Consider the following 20434-nt stretch of genomic DNA (forward strand, 5'->3'; position numbering starts at 1 on the left):
AATACGCACAAGATTATACGCACCACGAAGATCTATCTTGGTGAACCAACTAGCCCCCTTAATCCGAGCAAACAAATCAGACAGCAGCGGTAAGGGGTACTGAAATTTGACTGATTTTATTTAGAAGGCGGTAATCAATACAAGGTCTCAACGAACCATCCTTCTTGGCCACAAAAAAGAACCCTGCTCCCAATGGCGACGATGACGGGCGAATATGACCCTTCTCCAAGGATTCCTTTACGTAACTCCGCATAGCGGCGTGCTCAGGCACAGACAAATTAAACAGTCGACCTTTAGGAAATTTACTACCATGAATCAAATCGATAGCACAATCGCAATCCCTATGCGGAGGTAGGGCACTGGACTTGGGCTCATCAAATACATCCCGGTAATCTGACAAGAACTCTGGGACCTCAGAAGGGGTGGATGATGAAATAGACAGAAATGGAACATCACCATGTACCCCCTGACAACCCCAGCTGGACACAGGCATAGATTTCCAATTCAATACTGGGTTATGGACTTGTAGCCATGGCAACCCCAACACGACCACATCATGCAGATTATGCAACACCAAAAAGCGAATATCCTCCTGATGCGCAGGAGCCATGCACATGGTCAGTTGGGTCCAGTACTGAGGCTTATTCTTGGCCAAAGGCGTAGCATCAATTCCTCTCAATGGAATAGGATACTGCAAAGGCTCCAAGAAAAACCCACAGCGCCTAGCATACTCCAAGTCCATCAAATTCAGGGCAGCGCCTGAATCCACAAATGCCATGACAGAATAGGATGACAAAGAGCAGATCAAAGTAACGGACAAAAGAAATTTCGACTGTACCGTACCAATGGTGGCAGACCTAGCGAACCGCTTAGTGCGCTTTGGACAATCGGAGATAGCATGAGTGGAATCACCACAGTAAAAACACAGCCCATTCCGACGTCTGTGTTCTTGCCGTTCAGCTCTGGTCAAAGTCCTATCACATTGCATAGGCTCAGGTTTATGCTCAGATAATACCGCCAAATGGTGCACAGTCTTACGCTCATGTAAGCGTCGATCGATCTGAATGGCCAAAGACATACACTCATTCAGACCAGCAGGCATAGGAAATCCCACCATGACATCCTTAAGGGCTTCAGAGAGACCCTTTCTGAAAATTGCTGCCAGCGCACATTCATTCCATTGAGTGAGCACAGACCACTTCCTAAACTTCTGACAATATATCTCTACCTCATCCTGACCCTGACACAGAGCCAGCAAATTTTTCTCTGCCTGATCCACTGAATTAGGTTCATCATACAGCAATCCGAGCGCCAGAAAAAACGCATCAATATCACATAATGCAGGATCTCCTGGCGCAAGGGAAAATGCCCAGTCTTGAGGGTCGCCACGTAATAAAGAAATAATGATCTTAACTTGTTAAACTGGGTCACCAGAGGAGCGGGGTTTCACAGCCAGAAATAGTTTACAATTATTTTTAAAACTCAGAAACTTAGCTCTATCTCCAGAAAACAAATCAGGAATAGGAATTCTAGGTTCTAACATAGAATTCTGAACCACGAAGTCTTGAATATTTTGTACTCTTGCAGTGAGATGATCCACACAAGAAGACAGGCCTTTAATGTCCATCACTACACCTGTGTCCTGAACCACCCAAATGTCTAGGGGAAAAGAAAGACAAAACACAATGCAGAGAAAAAAAAATGGTCTCAGAACTTCTCTTTTCCCTCTATTGAGAAGCATTAGTACTTTGGGCCTCCAGTACTGTTATGAACTGGTGATTTAGAACCACAATGGACCTGGTGGTTAAGAGTACTGAAAATGACCTGATAGTTACTAATAACATAGGACGAGCTCTGAGACGTGGGAACTCTGCTGACCGCAATCCCTAATCCTATCACACCACACTAGAGGTAGCCGTGGAGCGCTCCTGACCAGACCTAGGCGCCTCGGGCACAGCCTGAGAAACTAGCTAGCCCTGAAGATAGAAAAACAAGCCTACCTTGCCTCAGAGAAATTCCCCAAAGGAAAAGGCAGCCCCCCACATATAATGACTGTGAGTAAAGATGAAAATACAAATACAGAGATGAAATAGATTTTAGCAAAGTGAGGCCTGACTTACTGAATAGACCAAGGATAGGAAAGATAGCTTTGCGGTCAGCACAAAAACCTACAAACAACCACGCAGATGGCGCAAAAAGCCCCTCCGCACCGACTAATGGTACGGAGGTGCTTCCTCTGCGTCCCAGAGCTTCCAGCAAGCAAAACAAACCAATATAGCAAGCTGGACAGAAAAAATAGCAAACAAAAGTAACACAAGCAGAACTTAGCTTATGCAGGGCAGACAGGCCACAAAAACGATCCAGGAGAGAGCAAGACCAATACTGGAACATTGACTGGAGGCCAGGAACAAAGAACTAGGTAGAGTTAAATTTACCAGCACCTAACGACTTAACCTCGTCACCTGAGGAAGGAAACTCAGAAGCCGCAGCCCCACTCACATCCACCAAAGGAAGCTCATGGACAGAACCAGCCGAAGTACCACTCATGACCACAGGAGGGAGCTTGACCACAGAATTCACAACAGATACCAAGAGGAGTGAGGGCCCTGCTCCCAAGCTTACAATCTATAGGAAAAAGGGAGCCACGAGAGGTGGATGGTAACAATTGCTTTAGTTATTCGGACCAGCCATAGTGTAAGGATCGGGTGTTCATGTAAAGCTGCATGAACCAGATAACTGCCTAAGTATGTAGCAGTATAGACACAGAGGGCTAATAACTGCATAAAGTGTATGAGAACATGTTGCGAGGAGCCTGATTATGTTTTTTTTTTTTTTTGAATGGGCCACACAGGGATAGTTAGGTTAATGCGTTGAGGTGGTAGGCCAATCTGAACAACTGAGTTTTTAGGGCACGCTTAAAACTGTGGGGATTAATCGTATTAACCTAGGTAGTGCATTCCAAAGAATCGGCGCAGCACGTGTAAAGTCTTGGAGACGGGAATGGGAGGCATTATTCTTAGATTTTCATAAATAAACTACATTCATATTCTAGAATACCCGATGCGTTAGAATCGGGCCACCATCTTGTGTAAGAATAACATAAAAAGAATCAGAATCCCCTTTAAAAGTTGTTAGTTGTTTTTAAATCTAAGAATTGTGACTTCCATGCTCAGGAGAGCAATATGGTAGACACAGAGCTGTAAGATGTCTCTTACTTCATCTTCCAGTTTCTCCAGGGAGGCCTTACGTAATGCATCTCGGGATGAGCTGATGGAGCGCTTGGAAGGCACATTGATAGTAGTTGAAGTGCTTTCACGACAACTTCAAGGCTGGCAACAAACTCAAGTTTCATCTAAACCGTCTGAGCAGAGGGAGTGCTCCACGCAGACCTGTGTCACTTACACCAGTACGGTAAGGAGCCGACTATCTGCCCATGGGGGAAATGAGACTGCTGGAAAGTGACCACCAACTCCGTCACATCACTAGCTTTGCATGCAATGTTCTAATACAATATGAAACATGAATTTCTAGTGAAATTATGAATTTGCATGGAGAGCTACTGTCAGGGGTACCATAAGCCACTGATATTTTTGACAATACTATCTTGTCATCAAAAAATTGCTTAAATCCCAACAGACCCTATTAAAGGGAATCTGTCACCAATTTTTTACTGCCACATCTGAGAGCAGCATCATATAGGTGCAGAGATCCTGATTCCAGCGATGTTTCATTTTACTGGGCTGCTTGATGTCCTCTGATAAAATCCTTCCTTTATCTGTTGCAGATCTAGCAGTTCTCTTAATGCGGAGCTGTGTATAACCCCATCCTCACCACTGATGGTCAGCGTTCTGCCCTTGTACAGTGTACACAGAATGCTGGCAATTGGAGGTGGGTGCCGGGGTTATACAGAGCTCATGAACTTGTCATTTTGGATGTGTTGGAAAATATCTTTCTCAGCATGATGGCTTTCTTTAGTGTGAACAGAGCCTAAAATAGCTGCGTTGAAAGTTACATAATGTATTTACAGATAAATGGTATTTCTCTAAAAGCGAACCTGCCAGAAGCAATAACAGCTATGGCAGATTGTTGCTTTTTAACGTTATCCACCCAGGAGTTTGGCTTTCAAGTTCCAGTGAGTTTTACTAATTTATTAAGCTTCCGCCACTCTCTTCACCACCAGATGTGGCGCTGTATTAGCGAACATTTCAAACCCTCTACTAGTATTACACTGACCTGTAGTGAGCAATGCTTCACTTTTAGCGAATATGTCAAGCTGCATGGATACAAATCACGATCAATACTGGTTTGGAATGTAGTTTTCTTTACCCTTTTTAATAAATGTCTATATAATTTTGTACATTGGGCTCATTTTTAGTCTTGTCCTCTTCCAATTGTGTTGCCTGCAGGATGAGCAGCACTACCATAATCTGTATTTGAAGACGCTGAGTACTCTGCGATCAGAGCAGCACAGTCGGGAACTAGACGAAGCATTACACCAACATCTTAGAGACGCTACTGAAGCTTTGGTAGGTCAGGTACGACCCCCTCTGTTGTACTGATTCATTGATCAGGATTACTCTTGTGTGAAAGCAGAGTTTATGCCGTCTTTTATATACAGTTAGGTCCATATATATTTGGACAGAGACAACATTTTTCTAATTTTGGTTATAGACATTACCACAATGAATTTTAAACAAAACAATTCAGATGCAGTTGAAGTTCAGACTTTCAGCTTTCATTTGAGGGTATCCACATTAAAATTGGATGAAGGGTTTAGGAGTTTCAGCTCCGTAACATGTGCCACCCTGTTTTTAAAGGGACCAAAAGTAATTGGACAATTGACTCCAAGGCTATTTCATGGACAGGTGTGGGCAATCCCTTCGTTATGTAATTCTCAATTAAGCAGATAAAAGGCCTGGAGTTGATTTGAGGTGTGGTGCACGCATTTGGAAGGTTTTGCTGGGAAGTAAACATGTGGTCAAAGGAGCTCTCCATGCAGGTGAAACAAGCCATCCTTAAGCTGCGAAAACAGAAAAAACCCATCCGAGAAATTGCTACAATATCAGGAGTGGCAAAATCTACAGTTTGGTACATCCTGAGAAAGAAAGAAAGCACTGGTGAACTCATCAATGCAAAAAGACCTGGATGCCCACAGAAGACAAAAGTGGTGGATGATCGCAGAATAATCTCCATGGTGAAGAGAAACCCCTTCACAACAGCCAACCAAGTGAACAACACTCTCCAGGAGGTAGGCGTATCAATATCCAAATCTACCATAAAGAGAAGACTGCATGAAAGTAAATACAGAGGGTTCACTGCACGGTGCAAGCCACTCATAAGCATCAAGAATAAAAAGGCTAGACTGGACTTTGCTAAAAAATATCTAAAAAAGCCAGCACAGTTCTGGAAGAACATTCTTTGGACAGATGAAACCAACATCAACCTCTACCAGAATGATGGAAATAGAAAAGTATGGCAAAGGCGTGGTACAGCTCATGATCCAAAGCATACCACATCATCTGTAAAACATGGCAGAGGCAGTGTGATGGCTTGGGCATGCATGGCTGCCAGTGGCACTGGGTCACTAGTGTTTATTGATGATGTGACACAGGACAGAAGCAGCCGAATGAATTCTGAGGTATTCAGAGCCATACTGTGTGCTCAGATCCAGCCAAATGCAGCCAAACTGATTGGTCGTCATTTCATACTACAGATGGACAATGACCCAAAACATAAAGCCAAAGCAACCCAGGAGTTTATTAAAGCAAAGAAGTGGAATATTCTTGAATGGCCAAGTCAGTCACCTGATCTCAACCCAATTGAGCATGCATTTCACTTGTTAAAGACTAAACTTCAGACAGAAAGGCCCACGAACAAACAGCAACTGAAAACCACCACAGTGAAGGCCTGGCAGAGCTTCAAAAAGAATGAAACACAGCATCTGGTGATGTCCATGAGTTCAACACTTCAGGCAGTCATTGTCAACAAAGGGTTTTCAACCCAAGTACTAAAAATGAACATTTAATTTAAAATTATTGACTCTGTCCAATTACTTTTGGTCCCTTTAAAAACAGGGTGGCACATGTTAAGGAGCTGAAACTCCTAAACCCTTCATCCAATTTTAATGTGGATACCCTCAAATGAAAGCTGAAAGTCTGAACTTCAACTGAATTGTTTTGTTTAAAATGCATTGTGGTAATGTCTATAACCAAAATTAGAAAAATGTTGTCTCTGTCCAAATATATATGGACCTAACTGTATTTATGTATGATCAGAGAAAGAAAAAAAGCCATACAGAAGAATGTGCACACCAGAGTTACAGAGCAATAAGTTTGATTAAACACCATATACCTCCATGATTAAAAACAATTACATAGTAACATCGTTTTTAAGGTTGAAGGAAGACTTTAAGTCCATCTAGTTCAACCCATAGCCTAACCTAACATGCCCTAACATGTTGATCCAGAGGAAGGCAAAAAAACGAAATCCATGAAAACCCCATAGATATGCATAAACCACTGTCCAACAATAATATATGTAACATGTTGTAAGATCCCTCTAAGGCTTCTTTCACACTTGCGTCGGTATGGGTCCGTTGCTAAGTGTCGGGCCGACGTACCGACGCACGTTGTGAAATCTGTGCACGATGTGGGCAGCGGATGCAGTTTTTCAACGCATCCGCTGCCCATTCTGAAGTCCGGGGAGGAGGGGGCGGAGTTCCGGCCGCGCATGCGTGGTAGAAAATGGCGGACGCGACATACGAAAAACTGTTCCCTTGAACGTTTTTCGTGACGACGGTGCGCCGAAACACGACGGATCCGTTGCACGACGGACACGACGTGTGGCCATCCGTCGCTAAAACAAGTCATGGGCAAAAAACGCATCCTGCGAGCACATTTGCAGGATCCGTTTTTTTTCCCAAAACGACGGATTGCGACGGATGCTAAACGACGCAAGTGTGAAAGAAGCCTTAGTTGAAATATTTGCAGTCAATAACATACCAATATTACCAGAGAGGAACTAATGTGTGTTTGAGTAATATAGATAATAATAGTCAAGTCCAAAACCATATGATATTATATTCCACAGTATATTGTAAAAATAAATATAATATCATGTACTAAGTACTTAGACCATAAAGAAGCAATTTCAACAGTCCTGATTAGGAATATAGATATAAGCACATATAGAGAGCACCAGAAAAGTGGTAATAGCCGAATCGGTCAGCAAATGGGCATGCAACCATGGCAATGTATGCATAAAGGATAACGCAAATAAAAGTTGGTATCCAAATAGCATGAAAAATAATGAATAGAAAGAGCACATTACAAGACTCATGGTCTTCGTCAGGAGGCGCCTCCTGACGAAGACATGGCGAAACGCGCGTATGGGCGGCAGGCTGGGGTCCACTTCTCCATTACCATGCACTATAGCACCTTTTGCAGTAATCTTTTGCATTAAAGCTCCGTCTTGCTAGAGCACGATATCCTTTATACGACAATTGGAGCATAAATGCAAGGTTGACTTCCCCGTGGATCTCTATGGTGCTTCATGTATATTTATTTACGTCATGATAGTTCTCTATTACTAATTCCTTTAGTGCACATTGCCACTTGATTTTTGGTGCCATTGCTATACTCAGGTTCATTATTCCCCAATTTTTCTGCTTTGTTAGTGCTACTCTGAACTGATATATTTTATGTGTTTGATTTAATAAATTTGATATGTTTGTTTAAATATACAGTTACAGCCATATATATTTGGACAGAGGCAACATTTTTCTAATTTTGGTTATAGACATTATCACAATGAATTTTAAACAAAACAATTCAGATGCAGTTGAAGTTCAGACTATCAGCTTTCATTTGAGGGTATCAATATTAAAATTGGATGAAGGGTTTAGGAGTTTCAGCTCCTTAACATGTGCCACCCTGTTTTTAAAGGGACCAAAAGTAATTGGACAGATTCAATAATTTTAAATAAAATGTTCATTTCTAGTACTTGGTTGAAAACCCTTTGTTGGCAATGACTGCCTGAAGTCTTGAACTCATGGACATCACCAGACGCTGTGTTTCCTCCTTTTTGATGTTCTGCCAGGCCTTCACTGCGGTGGTTTTCAGTTGCTGTTTGTTTGTGGCCTTTCTGTCTGAAGTTTAGTCTTTAACAAGTGAAATGCATGTTCAATTGGGTTGAGATCAGGTGACTGACTTGGCCATTCAAGAATATTCCACTTCTTTGCTTTAATAAACTCCTGGGTTGCTTTGGCTTTATGTTTTGGGTCATTGTCCATCTGTAGTATGAAACGACGACCAATCAGTTTGGCTGCATTTGGCTGGATCTGAGCACACATTATGTCTCTGAATACCTCAGAATTCATTCGGCTGCTTCTGTCCTGTGTCACATCATCAATAAACACTAGTGACCCAGTGCCACCGGCAGCCATGCATGCCCAAGCAATCACACTGCCTCCACCGTGTTTTACAGATCATGTGGTATGCTTTGGATCATGAGCTGTACCACGCCTTTGCCATACTTTTCTCTTTCCATCATTCTGGTAGAGGTTGATCTTGGTTTCATCTGTCCAAAGAATGCTATTCCAGAACTGTGCTGGCTTTTTTAGATGTTTATTAGTAAAGTCCAGTGTCGCCTTTTTCTTCTTGATGCTTATGAGTGGCTTGCACCGTGCAGTGAACCCTCTGTATTTACTTTCATGCAGTCTTCTATTTATGGTAGATTTGGATATTGATACGCCGACCTCCTGGAGGGTGTAGTCAGGGCTGTGGAGTCGGAGTCGGAGTTAGTTTTGGTTGGAGTCGGTAGAAATGTACCGACTCCGACTCCAGCTTTAAAAAAAAAATGTATTAATATTTAATAATTGATCTTTCATATGAATTTTATAAATGTTACTCAAATATATATGTTCTATCAAGCTATGAACAGTGATAAGCAGTTCTGCTGGAGATAGAGACATTTCTTAGGGTACCGTCACACAGTGGCATTTTGATCGCTACGACTGCACGATCCGTGACGCTCCAGCATCGTAACAATATCGCTCCAGCGTCGTAGACTGCTGTCACACTTTGCAATGTACGACGCTGGAGCGATAATTTCATGACGTATGTGCGATGTAGAAGCCGTTGGTTACTATGCGCACATCGTATACAATATCGTGCACACCTTTGTTACACCATGCGATCATGCCGCCACAGCGGGACACTAGACGACGAAAGAAAGTTTCAAACGATCTGCTACGACGTACGATTCTCAGCAGGGTCCCTGATCGCAGGAGCGTGTCACACACAGCGAGATCGCTGGAACGTCACGGATATATCGCTGGAACGTCACAAATCGTGCCGTCGTAGCGATCAAAATGCCACTGTGTGACGGTACCCTTACTTCTTGTGTCTCACTGTTCTCCACTGCCCTTATCTAATCTTATACTTGGTTAACCTCATGCTGCCCCAACCCCCCTACTTACAATGTATGAAAGTGAAAATGTGTTGCAAATTCTTAGTATTAAAGCTCCTCCTCTAGACTAGATGTTTGGTGTGCGTCTTCCTAGCATCTCACAGCTGCTATTCAGAAGAGGAAGACTATAAGAAGTATTATCCTTTCAACAAACTTTGCATCAGTTAACTGTGAGTACATGAGGAATAACAGTATTACTGACCACTATATCAGTTGTACGACCTGGCAATAATTTTGTACAATTGTTTTTAGGAAAAACAATTGTCATTTGGATTGTGAATGCAGAATTAAAAACCTGAGAATGTCATAGAAGCGTCACATTAAATCAGCTGTATTTGAACATTTCATCATCACTCAAGATAGAAAACATTATGTCTGTCCGTGTATGACAAATGATCCAGACGAAAAAAAATGCTGTGAAGCCAAGATCAGTGCATATTCAGGCAAAGATAAAAATGCTCCTACCAGAGCTTCTAATCTAAAGAGACATTTACAGCGCTTTCATCCAGAAGTACTGAAAGCAGTGGATGAGAAAGACTGCATCCAAACCAATGAACCAGTGCCCAGCTCTTCCAGCCAAACAAAGGAGCAGAGAACTTTGCAGCCATCAGTTGCAAGATATTTTGTCAGTGACAAAGTTACTGTGACAATGACAGTAGATACATTTAAAAAACAGATCATAGAGCTTGTTGTAAAGGATAGTGTGCCTATTTCATTATTTTCACGACCAGCTTTTATGTGTCTGAATGGGGAAATGGCCCGCAAGCTTGGTGTTTCTCTGGAGAGAGAGAGTATTAGAAAATTAGTAATCGAAGAAGCTTTTAAACAAAAGGAAGAACTTAAAAAAACTCTCAAGGGACGCTTTCTGTTTCTTAAAATGGATGCCTGCACACGTCACCGAGTGAACTATTTTGCCATCAATGTCCGATTTGTTTGTGAGAAAAATGAAATAGTTACCAAGACATTGGCAGTAAAAGACACCAAAGCTCATCACACCAGTGAGTTTCTCCAGGTCTTGGTGGAAAAGGTTCTGCAAGACTATGAACTTAATAAAGAGCAAGTTCTTTCTGTCATAACTTATGCTAACATAATGCTTCAAAGATGATAAGTACTATTAAGCTAATGAATGAGAGTAATGATGGTGACCAGGAGCTAGAAGAACATTCTGCGTCCACAGACACAGAAATGTTTGAAATAGAGGAACACAGTATTGTAGCTGAGGAGCAAACTGAAGTTGCTTCAGATGAACAGCAACATGATAGTTTAGATGATCTTGTTGAAACTGTGTCAATACGTTCTTTCATTCATCACATGCGCTGTGTTGTGCATACGCTACAGCTGGCTATAAGAGACAGTCTGCAAGAAGGACATGCTGCTGCACTGATTGGCAAGGTGAGAAAATTGGCTACTGTTGCCAGAACCCCTAAAGTTGACTCAATTTTGAAGAGACGTGCTGGAAAAGGGGCAATTATTGATCAAGCCACACAATGGGGCAGTACTCACTTAATGATTCAGCGCTTGGTTGAACTGAAAACCTTTCTTGTAGACCTGGCTAACCCTCAACTGACGCTAAATGAAAGTCAGTGGAATCAGGTGACTGAGCTGGAAAAATTGCTAGAGCACCCATTTACAGTGACTAAAAAATTACAAGCAGAGGACTTAACTCCAGGTATTTTCTTAAAGGAGTGGAAGAACCTGATGTTTCGCCTGTCCCAAAGAGGAGGGTTAATTGCAAGTGGCATTGCTACATCAATGAAACGGAGAGAGGAGCTACTATTACAAAATAACATTCTTTTGGCAGCTGTTTATGTAGACCCAATGCATCGGATTCTTCTAGATGATCAACAGCTAACTAAAGGAAAAGAAGCGCTGTTTGAAATAGCAGTAAGGATGAAAGGGTTGCAGAACAGTCAGGAGGAACAAGAAGAATTTGGTCGTCCTGCCACATCTTCACCCTCATCAACTGATGAAGAATTTAATTAAAAAAAATATTTGGATCACAAGGACCGTGCAAAGCGTTCCCGCATAGAAGAGTCATCCTCATCAAAGAACACAGCCAGTACATTTCAGCAGAATTTTGCATGTGCACTAAAAGAAATTGAGAAATTTGACCGTTCATCAAAAATAACAGTGCAACAAGCGATTCCTCTGTATCCTGACATTGTCAGAGATGTTGCCCGAGTGGTTACTGCTTTGCCATCAACCAAAGTTAGTGTAGAGAGGTTGTTCTCTGCTCTCAAAATAATAAGATCAGATTTGAGGGCATCCATGAAGGAGGATCTGACAGAGGCAATACTTTTTCTGAGGACAAATTTATAGATTTCTTATTAACTGCATAACAGTGTTTATTGCATACTAGATGGTGGCCCGATTCTAACACATCGGGTAGTCTAGAATATGCATGTCTACGTAGTATATTGCCCAGCGACGTAGTATATTGCCCAGCCACGTAGTATATTGCCCAGCGACGTAGTATATTGCCCAGCCACGTAGTATATTGCCCAGCCACGTAGTATATTGCCCAGCCACGTAGTATATTGCCCAGTGACGTATTGCCCAGCCACATAGTATATAGCCCAGCCACGTAGTATATTGCCCAGCCACGTAGTATATTGCCCAGCCACGTAGTATATTGCCCAGCCACGTAGTATATTGCCCAGCCACGTAGTATATTGCCCAGCCACGTAGTATATAGCCCAGCCACGTAGTATATTGCCCAGCCACGTAGTATATAGCCCAGCCACGTAGTATATAGCAGAGCCACATATTATATTGCCCAGTCACGTAGTATATTGCCCAGCCACGTAGTATATAGCAGAGCCACGTAGTATATTGTCCAGCTACATAGTATATTGCCCAGCCATGTAGTATATAGCAGAGCCACGTAGTATATTGCACAGCGACGGAGTATACAGCACAGAGCCACGTAGTATAGAGACTTAAAAAAAATAAAATACAGACTTACAGGGTTACAGTCTGTTTAGAAAGGATCGTAAAAATCGGAGAGGAGGAGGGGTTTGTCTCTATGTAAAGTCTTGTCTAAAGTCCACTTTAAGGGAGGATATTAGCGAAGGAAATGAGGATGTCGAGTCCATATGGGTCGAAATTCATGGAGGGAAAAATGGTAACAAAATTCTCATTGGGGTCTGTTACAAACCCCCAAATATAACAGAAACCATGGAAAGTCTACTTCTAAAGCAGATAGATGAAGCTGCAACCCATAATGAGGTCCTGGTTATGGGGGACTTTAACTACCCGGATATTAACTGGGAAACAGAAACCTGTGAAACCCATAAAGGCAACAGGTTTCTGCTAATAACCAAGAAAAATTATCTTTCACAATTGGTGCAGAATCCAACCAGAGGAGCAGCACTTTTAGACCTAATACTATCTAATTGACCTGACAGAATAACAAATCTGCAGGTGGTCGGGCATCTAGGAAATAGCGACCACAATATTGTGCAGTTTCACCTGTCTTTCACTAGGGGGACTTGTCAGTGAGTCACAAAAACACTGAACTTTAGGAAGGCAAAGTTTGACCAGCTTAGAGATGCCCTTAATCTGGTAGACTGGGACAATATCCTCAGAAATAAGAATACAGATAATAAATGGGAAATGTTTAAGAACATCCTAAATAGGCAGTGTAAGCGGTTTATACCTTGTGGGAATAAAAGGACTAGAAATAGGAAAAACCCAATGTGGCTAAACAAAGAAGTAAGACAGGCAATTAACAGTAAAAAGAAAGCATTTGCACTACTAAAGCAGGATGGCACCATTGAAGCTCTAAAAAACTATAGGGAGAAAAATACTTTATCTAAAAAACTAATTAAAGCTGCCAAAAAGGAAACAGAGAAGCACATTGCTAAGGAGAGTAAAACTAATCCCAAACTGTTCTTCAACTATATCAATAGTAAAAGAATAAAAACTGAAAATGTAGGCCCCTTAAAAAATAGTGAGGAAAGAATGGTTGTAGATGACGAGGAAAAAGCTAACATATTAAACACCTTCTTCTCCATGGTATTCACGGTGGAAAATGAAATGCTAGGTGAAATCCCAAGAAACAATGAAAACCCTATATTAAGGGTCACCAATCTAACCCAAGAAGAGGTGCGAAACCGGCTAAATAAGATTAAAATAGATAAATCTCCGGGTCCGGATGGCATACACCCACGAGTACTAAGAGAACTAAGTAATGTAATAGATAAACCATTATTTCTTATTTTTAGGGACTCTATAGCGACAGGGTCTGTTCCGCAGGATTGGCGCATAGCAAATGTGGTGCCAATATTCAAAAAGGGCTCTAAAAGTGAACCTGGAAATTATAGGCCAGTAAGTCTAACCTCTATTGTTGGTAAAATATTTGAAGGGTTTCTGAGGGATGTTATTCTGGATTATCTCAATGAGAATAACTGTTTAACTCCATATCAGCATGGGTTTATGAGAAATCGCTCCTGTCAAACCAATCTAATCAGTTTTTATGAAGAGGTAAGCTATAGGCTGGACCACGGTGAGTCATTGGACGTGGTATATCTCGATTTTTCCAAAGCGTTTGATACCGTGCCGCACAAGAGGTTGGTACACAAAATGAGAATGCTTGGTCTGGGGGAAATTGTGTGTAAATGGGTTAGTAACTGGCTTAGTGATAGAAAGCAGAGGGTGGTTATAAATGGTATAGTCTCTAACTGGGTCGCTGTGACCAGTGGGGTACCGCAGGGGTCAGTATTGGGACCTGTTCTCTTCAACATATTCATTAATGATCTGGTAGAAGGTTTACACAGTAAAATATCGATATTTGCAGATGATACAAAACTATGTAAAGCAGTTAATACAAGAGAAGATAGTATTCTGCTACAGATGGATCTGGATAAGTTGGAAACTTGGGCTGAAAGGTGGCAGATGAGGTTTAACAATGATAAATGTAAGGTTATACACATGGGAAGAAGGAATCAATGTCACCATTACACACTGAATGGGAAACCACTGGGTAAATCTGACAGGGAGAAGGACTTGGGGATCCTAGTTAATGATAAACTTACCTGGAGCAGCCAGTGCCAGGCAGCAGCTGCCAAGGCAAACAGGATCATGGGGTGCATTAAAAGAGGTCTGGATACACATGATGAGAGCATTATACTGCCTCTGTACAAATCCCTAGTTAGACCGCACATGGAGTACTGTGTCCAGTTTTGGGCACCGGTGCTCAGGAAGGATATAATGGAACTAGAGAGAGTACAAAGGAGGGCAACAAAATTAATAAAGGGGATGGGAGAACTACAATACCCAGATAGATTAGCGAAATTAGGATTATTTAGTCTAGAAAAAAGACGACTGAGGGGCGATCTAATAACCATGTATAAGTATATAAGGGGACAATACAAATATCTCGCTGAGGATCTGTTTATACCAAGGAAGGTGACGGGCACAAGGGGGCATTCTTTGCGTCTGGAGGAGAGAAGGTTTTTCCACCAACATAGAAGAGGATTCTTTACTGTTAGGGCAGTGAGAATCTGGAATTGCTTGCCTGAGGAGGTGGTGATGGCGAACTCAGTCGAGGGGTTCAAGAGAGGCCTGGATGTCTTCCTGGAGCAGAACAATATTGTATCATACAATTAGGTTCTGTAGAAGGACGTAGATCTGGGAATTTATTATGATGGAAAATATAGGCTGAACTGGATGGACAAATGTCTTTTTTCGGCCTTACTAACTATGTTACTATGTAAAATAAACATATGCTCACCTTTCCGACGGCCCGTTGAAGTCCTGCTATACTTACCATCCGCCGCCTTTCTCGCTCCTCGCCACGCTCCCGGGATCGCTCCATTGCAAGCGGCAGCTTGCGGTCCCAGGGCTGGTGTGAGCAGGACCTATGATGACGTCGCGGTCACATGACCGTGACGTCACGGCGGGTCCTTGTCGCACACCAGCGCTGGGACGGGAGCAGAAGCTGCCGCTTGCAATGGAGCGGTCCGGGGAGCGTGGCGAGGAGCGGGAAAGGCGGCGGAGGGTGAGTATAGTAGGTTTTTTTTTTATTATTATTATTTTTAACATGACCTATTTTTACTATTGATGCTGCATAGGCAGCATCAATAGTAAATAGTTGGGGACACACAGGGTTAATGGCAGCGGTAACGGAGTGCGTTACACCGTGAGCCGTTACCGCTGCCATTAACCCTGTGTGAGCGGTGAGTGGAGGGGATTACTGAGCGGGCGCCGGGCAGGGAGTAGGGGAGGGACTAATCGGACTGTGCCCGCCGCTGATTGGTCGCGGCAGCCATGACCGGCAGCTGCCGAGACCAATCAGCGAACAAATAACCGTGACAGAAGGACAGACAGACAGACGGAAGTGACCCTTATTATATATATATATAGATTTACTTACAAGAGTTTAGAAAAGTTTATCAAAGTTATTTGCTATATTCTAATTGTATTCTAATAAATATAGTTTTTGCTCTAAGTGGTCTGATTATTTATATGATGGTGAGAAACTGAATAAGCACGATGTTAATATTTGACAGCAGTAAATTTATTGTTACGAATTGGCCATTTATGAAGGAGTCGGAGCCGGAACCTGATAAAATCCAGGAGTCGAAGTCGCAACTGTGGCTTACCGACTCCACAGCCCTGGGTGTAGTTCACTTGGTTGGCTGTTGTGAAGGGGTTTCTCTTCACCATGGAGATTATTCTGCGATCATCCACCACTGTTGTCTTCCCAGGTCTTTTTGCATTGATGAGTTCACCAGTGCTTTCTTTGTTTCTCAGGATGTACCAAACTGTAAATTTTGCCACTCCTAATATTGTAGCAATTTCTCGGATGGGTTTTTCTGTTTTCGCAGCTTAAGGATGGCTTGTTTCACCTGCATGGAGAGCTCCTTTAACCGCATGTTTACTTCACAGCAAAACCTTCCAAATGCAAGCACCACACCTCAAATCAACTGCAGGCCTTTTATCTGCTTAATTGAGAATGACATAACGAAGGGATTGCCCACACCTGTCCATGACATAGCCTTGGAGACGATTGTCCAATTACTTTTGGTCCCTTTAAAAACAGGGTGGCACATGTTAAGGAGTTGAAACTCCTAAACCCTTAATCCAATTTTAATGTGGATACCCTCAAAAGAAAGCTGAAAGTCTGATCTTCAACTGCATCTGAATTGTTTTGTTTAAGATTCATTGTGGTAATGTCTATAACCAAAATTAGAAAAATGTTGTCTCTGTCCAAATATATATGGATGTAACTGTACTCTTTCACCTCTTTCTGTGGTTTTTACACTCCGCAAGGTTTTTTGTGATATTTGATCTTTTGAGTTTAATGTACCCTGATATGGTTGACACCTAATTTGGGAAACATTTGTGCCTAATATTTAACTTCTTACAGCATACTATTTGCTCAGGGTATTTTATCCATCCATCCATTTGTGTGCTGACCGCAAGTGTGAACAGATTCATATCTAGCAAGCTTTGCTCAGGGTATTTTATCCATACATCCTGTGTTATTTTTATTTTTTATTTTTTCCCTCTGTTTTTGGTTTCTGATTTAAAGTGTTCAAAGCTTTTTTTTTTTTTCTTTATTCCTCTTTCCCACTGTTTTATGGCTTTGTTCAGCATTGGTTGTTTACCCTCCATAGTAAAGGTACCTTCACACATAACGATATCGTTAACGATATCGTTGCTATTTGTGACGTAGCAACGATATCGTTAATGAAATCGTTATGTGTGACAGCGACCAACGATCAGGCCCCTGCTGGGAGATCGTTGGTCGCTGAATAAAGTCCAGAACTTTATTTCGTCGCTGGACTCCCTGGAGACATCGCTGGATCGGCGTGTGTGACACCGATCCAGCGATGTCTTCACTGGTAACCAGGGTAAACATCGGGTAACTAAGCACAGGGCCGCGCTTAGTAACCCGATGTTTACCCTGGTTACCATCCTAAAAGTAAAAAAAACAAACACTAGATACTTACCTACCGCTGTCTGTCCTCCAGCGCTGCGCTCTGCACTCCTCCTGTACTGGCTGTGAGCCGGAAAGCAGAGCGGTGACGTCACCGCTCTGCTTTCCGGCTCCCAGACGGTACAGGAGGAGAGCAGAGAAGCAGAGCGCAGCGCTGGAGGACAGACGGCTGTAGGTAAGTATCTAGTGTTTGTTTTTTTTTACTTTTAGCATGGTAACCAGGGTAAACATCGGGTTACTAAGCGCGGCCCTGCGCTTAGTTACCCGATGTTTACCCTGGTTACGGGCATCGTTGGTCGCTGGAGAGCGGTCTGTGTGACAGCTCTCCAGCGACCAAACAGCGACGCTGCAGCGATCCGGATCGTTGTCGGTATCGCTGCAGCGTCGCTTAATGTGAAGGGGCCTTAATGCCTGCTCTGGCCTTATGCTAATTGGTTGATTGCTGATTGGGACCATTTGGCTCCTGATGCTAGCAGTCACTCCATTTCATATATATTTAGTGTGGCTGGGATAGGACGCGTGTGTAACAGATTTTAAGTGCGACAGTTTAAAGTGCGTGGCAGTTAGACAATGGCAGTTGGACAGGGCAGGAGACAGGTAAGGAGCATAAGTTTTTCAAACAATCATGCTTCTTGGTCAGTCATACTACATTATGCATTGATCATATCAATCTGCTTCTTATTTGTTTTTACTTCTGCTTTTTCACAACTCGCTCGCCCTTTTACACATTCTGGGCACTCTTTCTATATCCACCCCTCCCTTCTCCCCTCTCCCATGTATAACTCTGAGGCTCTACTGACATTTCTTACCCACTCCAAACCATCAAATACCTCCATGCAGCACTCAAAATATTCATACAAATCATTCCACCACCTGCTCTTCCTGTTTTTTTCTCCTTCTACAAGTTGCAGGTGACATCTCCCCAAACCCTGGACCTCCCTCCACCAGCATACATTACTCTCCTCCAGCTACATATAGAAACCCTGCTAATCTTATTAACATTCAGTGCATGCCTTCTCCTATTGCTTTCCACTGTGCTCTCTGGAATGCACGGTCTGTGTGTAACAAACTAACTTACATTCACGATCTTTTCCTCTCTAATTCCCTTAACCTTCTGGCTATTACAGAAACCTGGATCCAGCACTCAGACACCACTGCTGCTGCCGCGCTCTCGTTTGGTGGGCTGAAATTTTCACATACCACCAGACCTGAGAACAGACAGGGTGAAGGTGTTGGTTTACTCCTTTCATCACAATGTGCTTTCCAGGTCATCCCCCGGTTCCCTCACTTACATTTCCTTCCTTTCAAGTCCACGCCATCAGACTCTTTAAGCCCTTCCCCTTCCGGGTGGCGGTTGTTTATCGCCCTCCAGGCTCCTCCCACCGTTTCTAGACCACTTTGCCACCTGGCTTACTCACTTTCTATCCTGTGACATCCCCACCCTCATCATGGGAGACTTTAACATCCCCATCAATTATCCCCTCTCCCAATCTGCTTCTCATCTTCTTTCTCTAACTTCTTCATTCAACCTCTCACAGTTTACTAATTCTCCTACGCATGAGGACGGGAATACTCTGGACCTGGTTTTTTCCCGTCCCGGAGCGCTGCACGACTTTACTAACTCCCCTCTCCCGCTCTCGGACCACAACCTTCTTTCCTTCTCTGTCAAGAATTGTCTCCTCACCCGGGACACCCCCACTTACTACGCTTATCGGAATACACGTACCATTAATACCCAGCAGCTTATGGACAACCTCCACACATCTTTAGCCCCCATCTCCTCACTCTCCTGTCCAGACTTTGCATTGTCACACTTCAATATTACACTGAAGAATGCCCTGGATGAAGCGGCACCTTCTACACACAGAAAGACCCGACACAGACAACGGCAGCCCTGGCACACTATGCAAACACGCTTTCTTCAGCGCTGCTCAAGGTGTGCAGAGCGGCAGTGGTGAAAATCTCTCTTAGCAGATGACTTCATCCACTATAAGTTCATGCTCAAAACCTATAACTCTGCCCTTTCTCTGGCCAAACAATCCTACTTCACCGCCCTCATCACCTCACTATCCAACAACCCAAAACGACTTTTTGAAACCTTAAACTCCCTCCTGAAACCTAAAGTACAGGCCCCCATCTCCAATCTCAGTGGTGAGGATCTGGCCACTTATTTCCTAGAAAAAATCAACCACATCCATTTGGATATCTCAGCCCAATCTCCTCAGTGCCTGGATCCCCTTCCCTGCCGCACCTCAAGCTCACTAGACATCTTTGAGCCTGTTTCAGAAGAAGTTTCCAAGCTCCTCACTTCTGCTCGGCCTACAACCTGCAATAGTGACCCCATTCCTTCACCTCTCCTGCAGTCTCTCTCACCAGTGGTCACCACTCACTTGACTAAAATATTTAACCTCTCTCTTTCCTCAGGCATCTTTCCCTCCTCATTTAAACATGCCATCATTACCCCTTTACTTAAAAAGCCATCCCTGGACCAGAACTGCACGGCTAACTACAGACCTGTCTCTAACCTTTCCTTCATCTCTAAACTCCTGGAACGCTTGGTCCACTCCCGTCTAATCCGCTATCTCTCGGATAACTCTTATTGACCCCTTACAATCTGGTTTCCGCTCTTTACACTCCACTGAAACTGCCCTCACTAAAGTCTCTAATGATCTAATAACAGCTAAATCCAAAGGTCATTGCTCCCTGCTGATTCTCCTGGATCTCTCTGCCGCATTTGACACTGTGGATCACCAGCTCCTTCTCACCATGCTCCGCTCCATAGGCCTCAAGGACACAGCCCTCTCCTGGTTCTCCTCCTACCTCTCTGACCGCTCCTTCACTGTATCTTTTGCCGGCTCCTCTTCCTCACCTCGTCCCCTTACTATCGGGGTTCCGCAGAGCTCAGTCCTGGGCCCCCTCCTCTTCTCTCTATACACTGCCCCTATTGGACAAACAATCAGCAGATTTGGGTTCCAGTACCATCTCTATGCTGACGACACCCAATTATACACTTCTTCCCCT

At 43.2% G+C, this 20434-nt stretch overlaps 1 protein-coding gene across 3 annotated transcripts in view; it reads left to right on the forward strand.

Annotated features, from left to right (window-relative positions):
• Positions 1-20434, forward strand: part of SPAG5 (sperm associated antigen 5) — a 100970-nt gene that overhangs the window by 28581 nt on the left and 51955 nt on the right. The window contains exons 5-6 of one of the 3 annotated variants that reach the window (XM_069761231.1): positions 3228-3411; positions 4407-4526. In XM_069761231.1, coding sequence (XP_069617332.1) covers positions 3228-3411; positions 4407-4526 — 304 coding nt within the window. Of the gene's footprint in view, positions 1-3227; positions 3412-4406; positions 4536-20434 lie in introns of all 3 variants that reach the window. The other 2 variants (XM_069761230.1, XM_069761232.1) reach the window with 2 other exon arrangements.

Source organism: Ranitomeya imitator, chromosome 3, assembly GCF_032444005.1.
Source record: "Ranitomeya imitator isolate aRanImi1 chromosome 3, aRanImi1.pri, whole genome shotgun sequence".
NCBI classification, from domain to species: domain Eukaryota; kingdom Metazoa; phylum Chordata; class Amphibia; order Anura; family Dendrobatidae; genus Ranitomeya; species Ranitomeya imitator.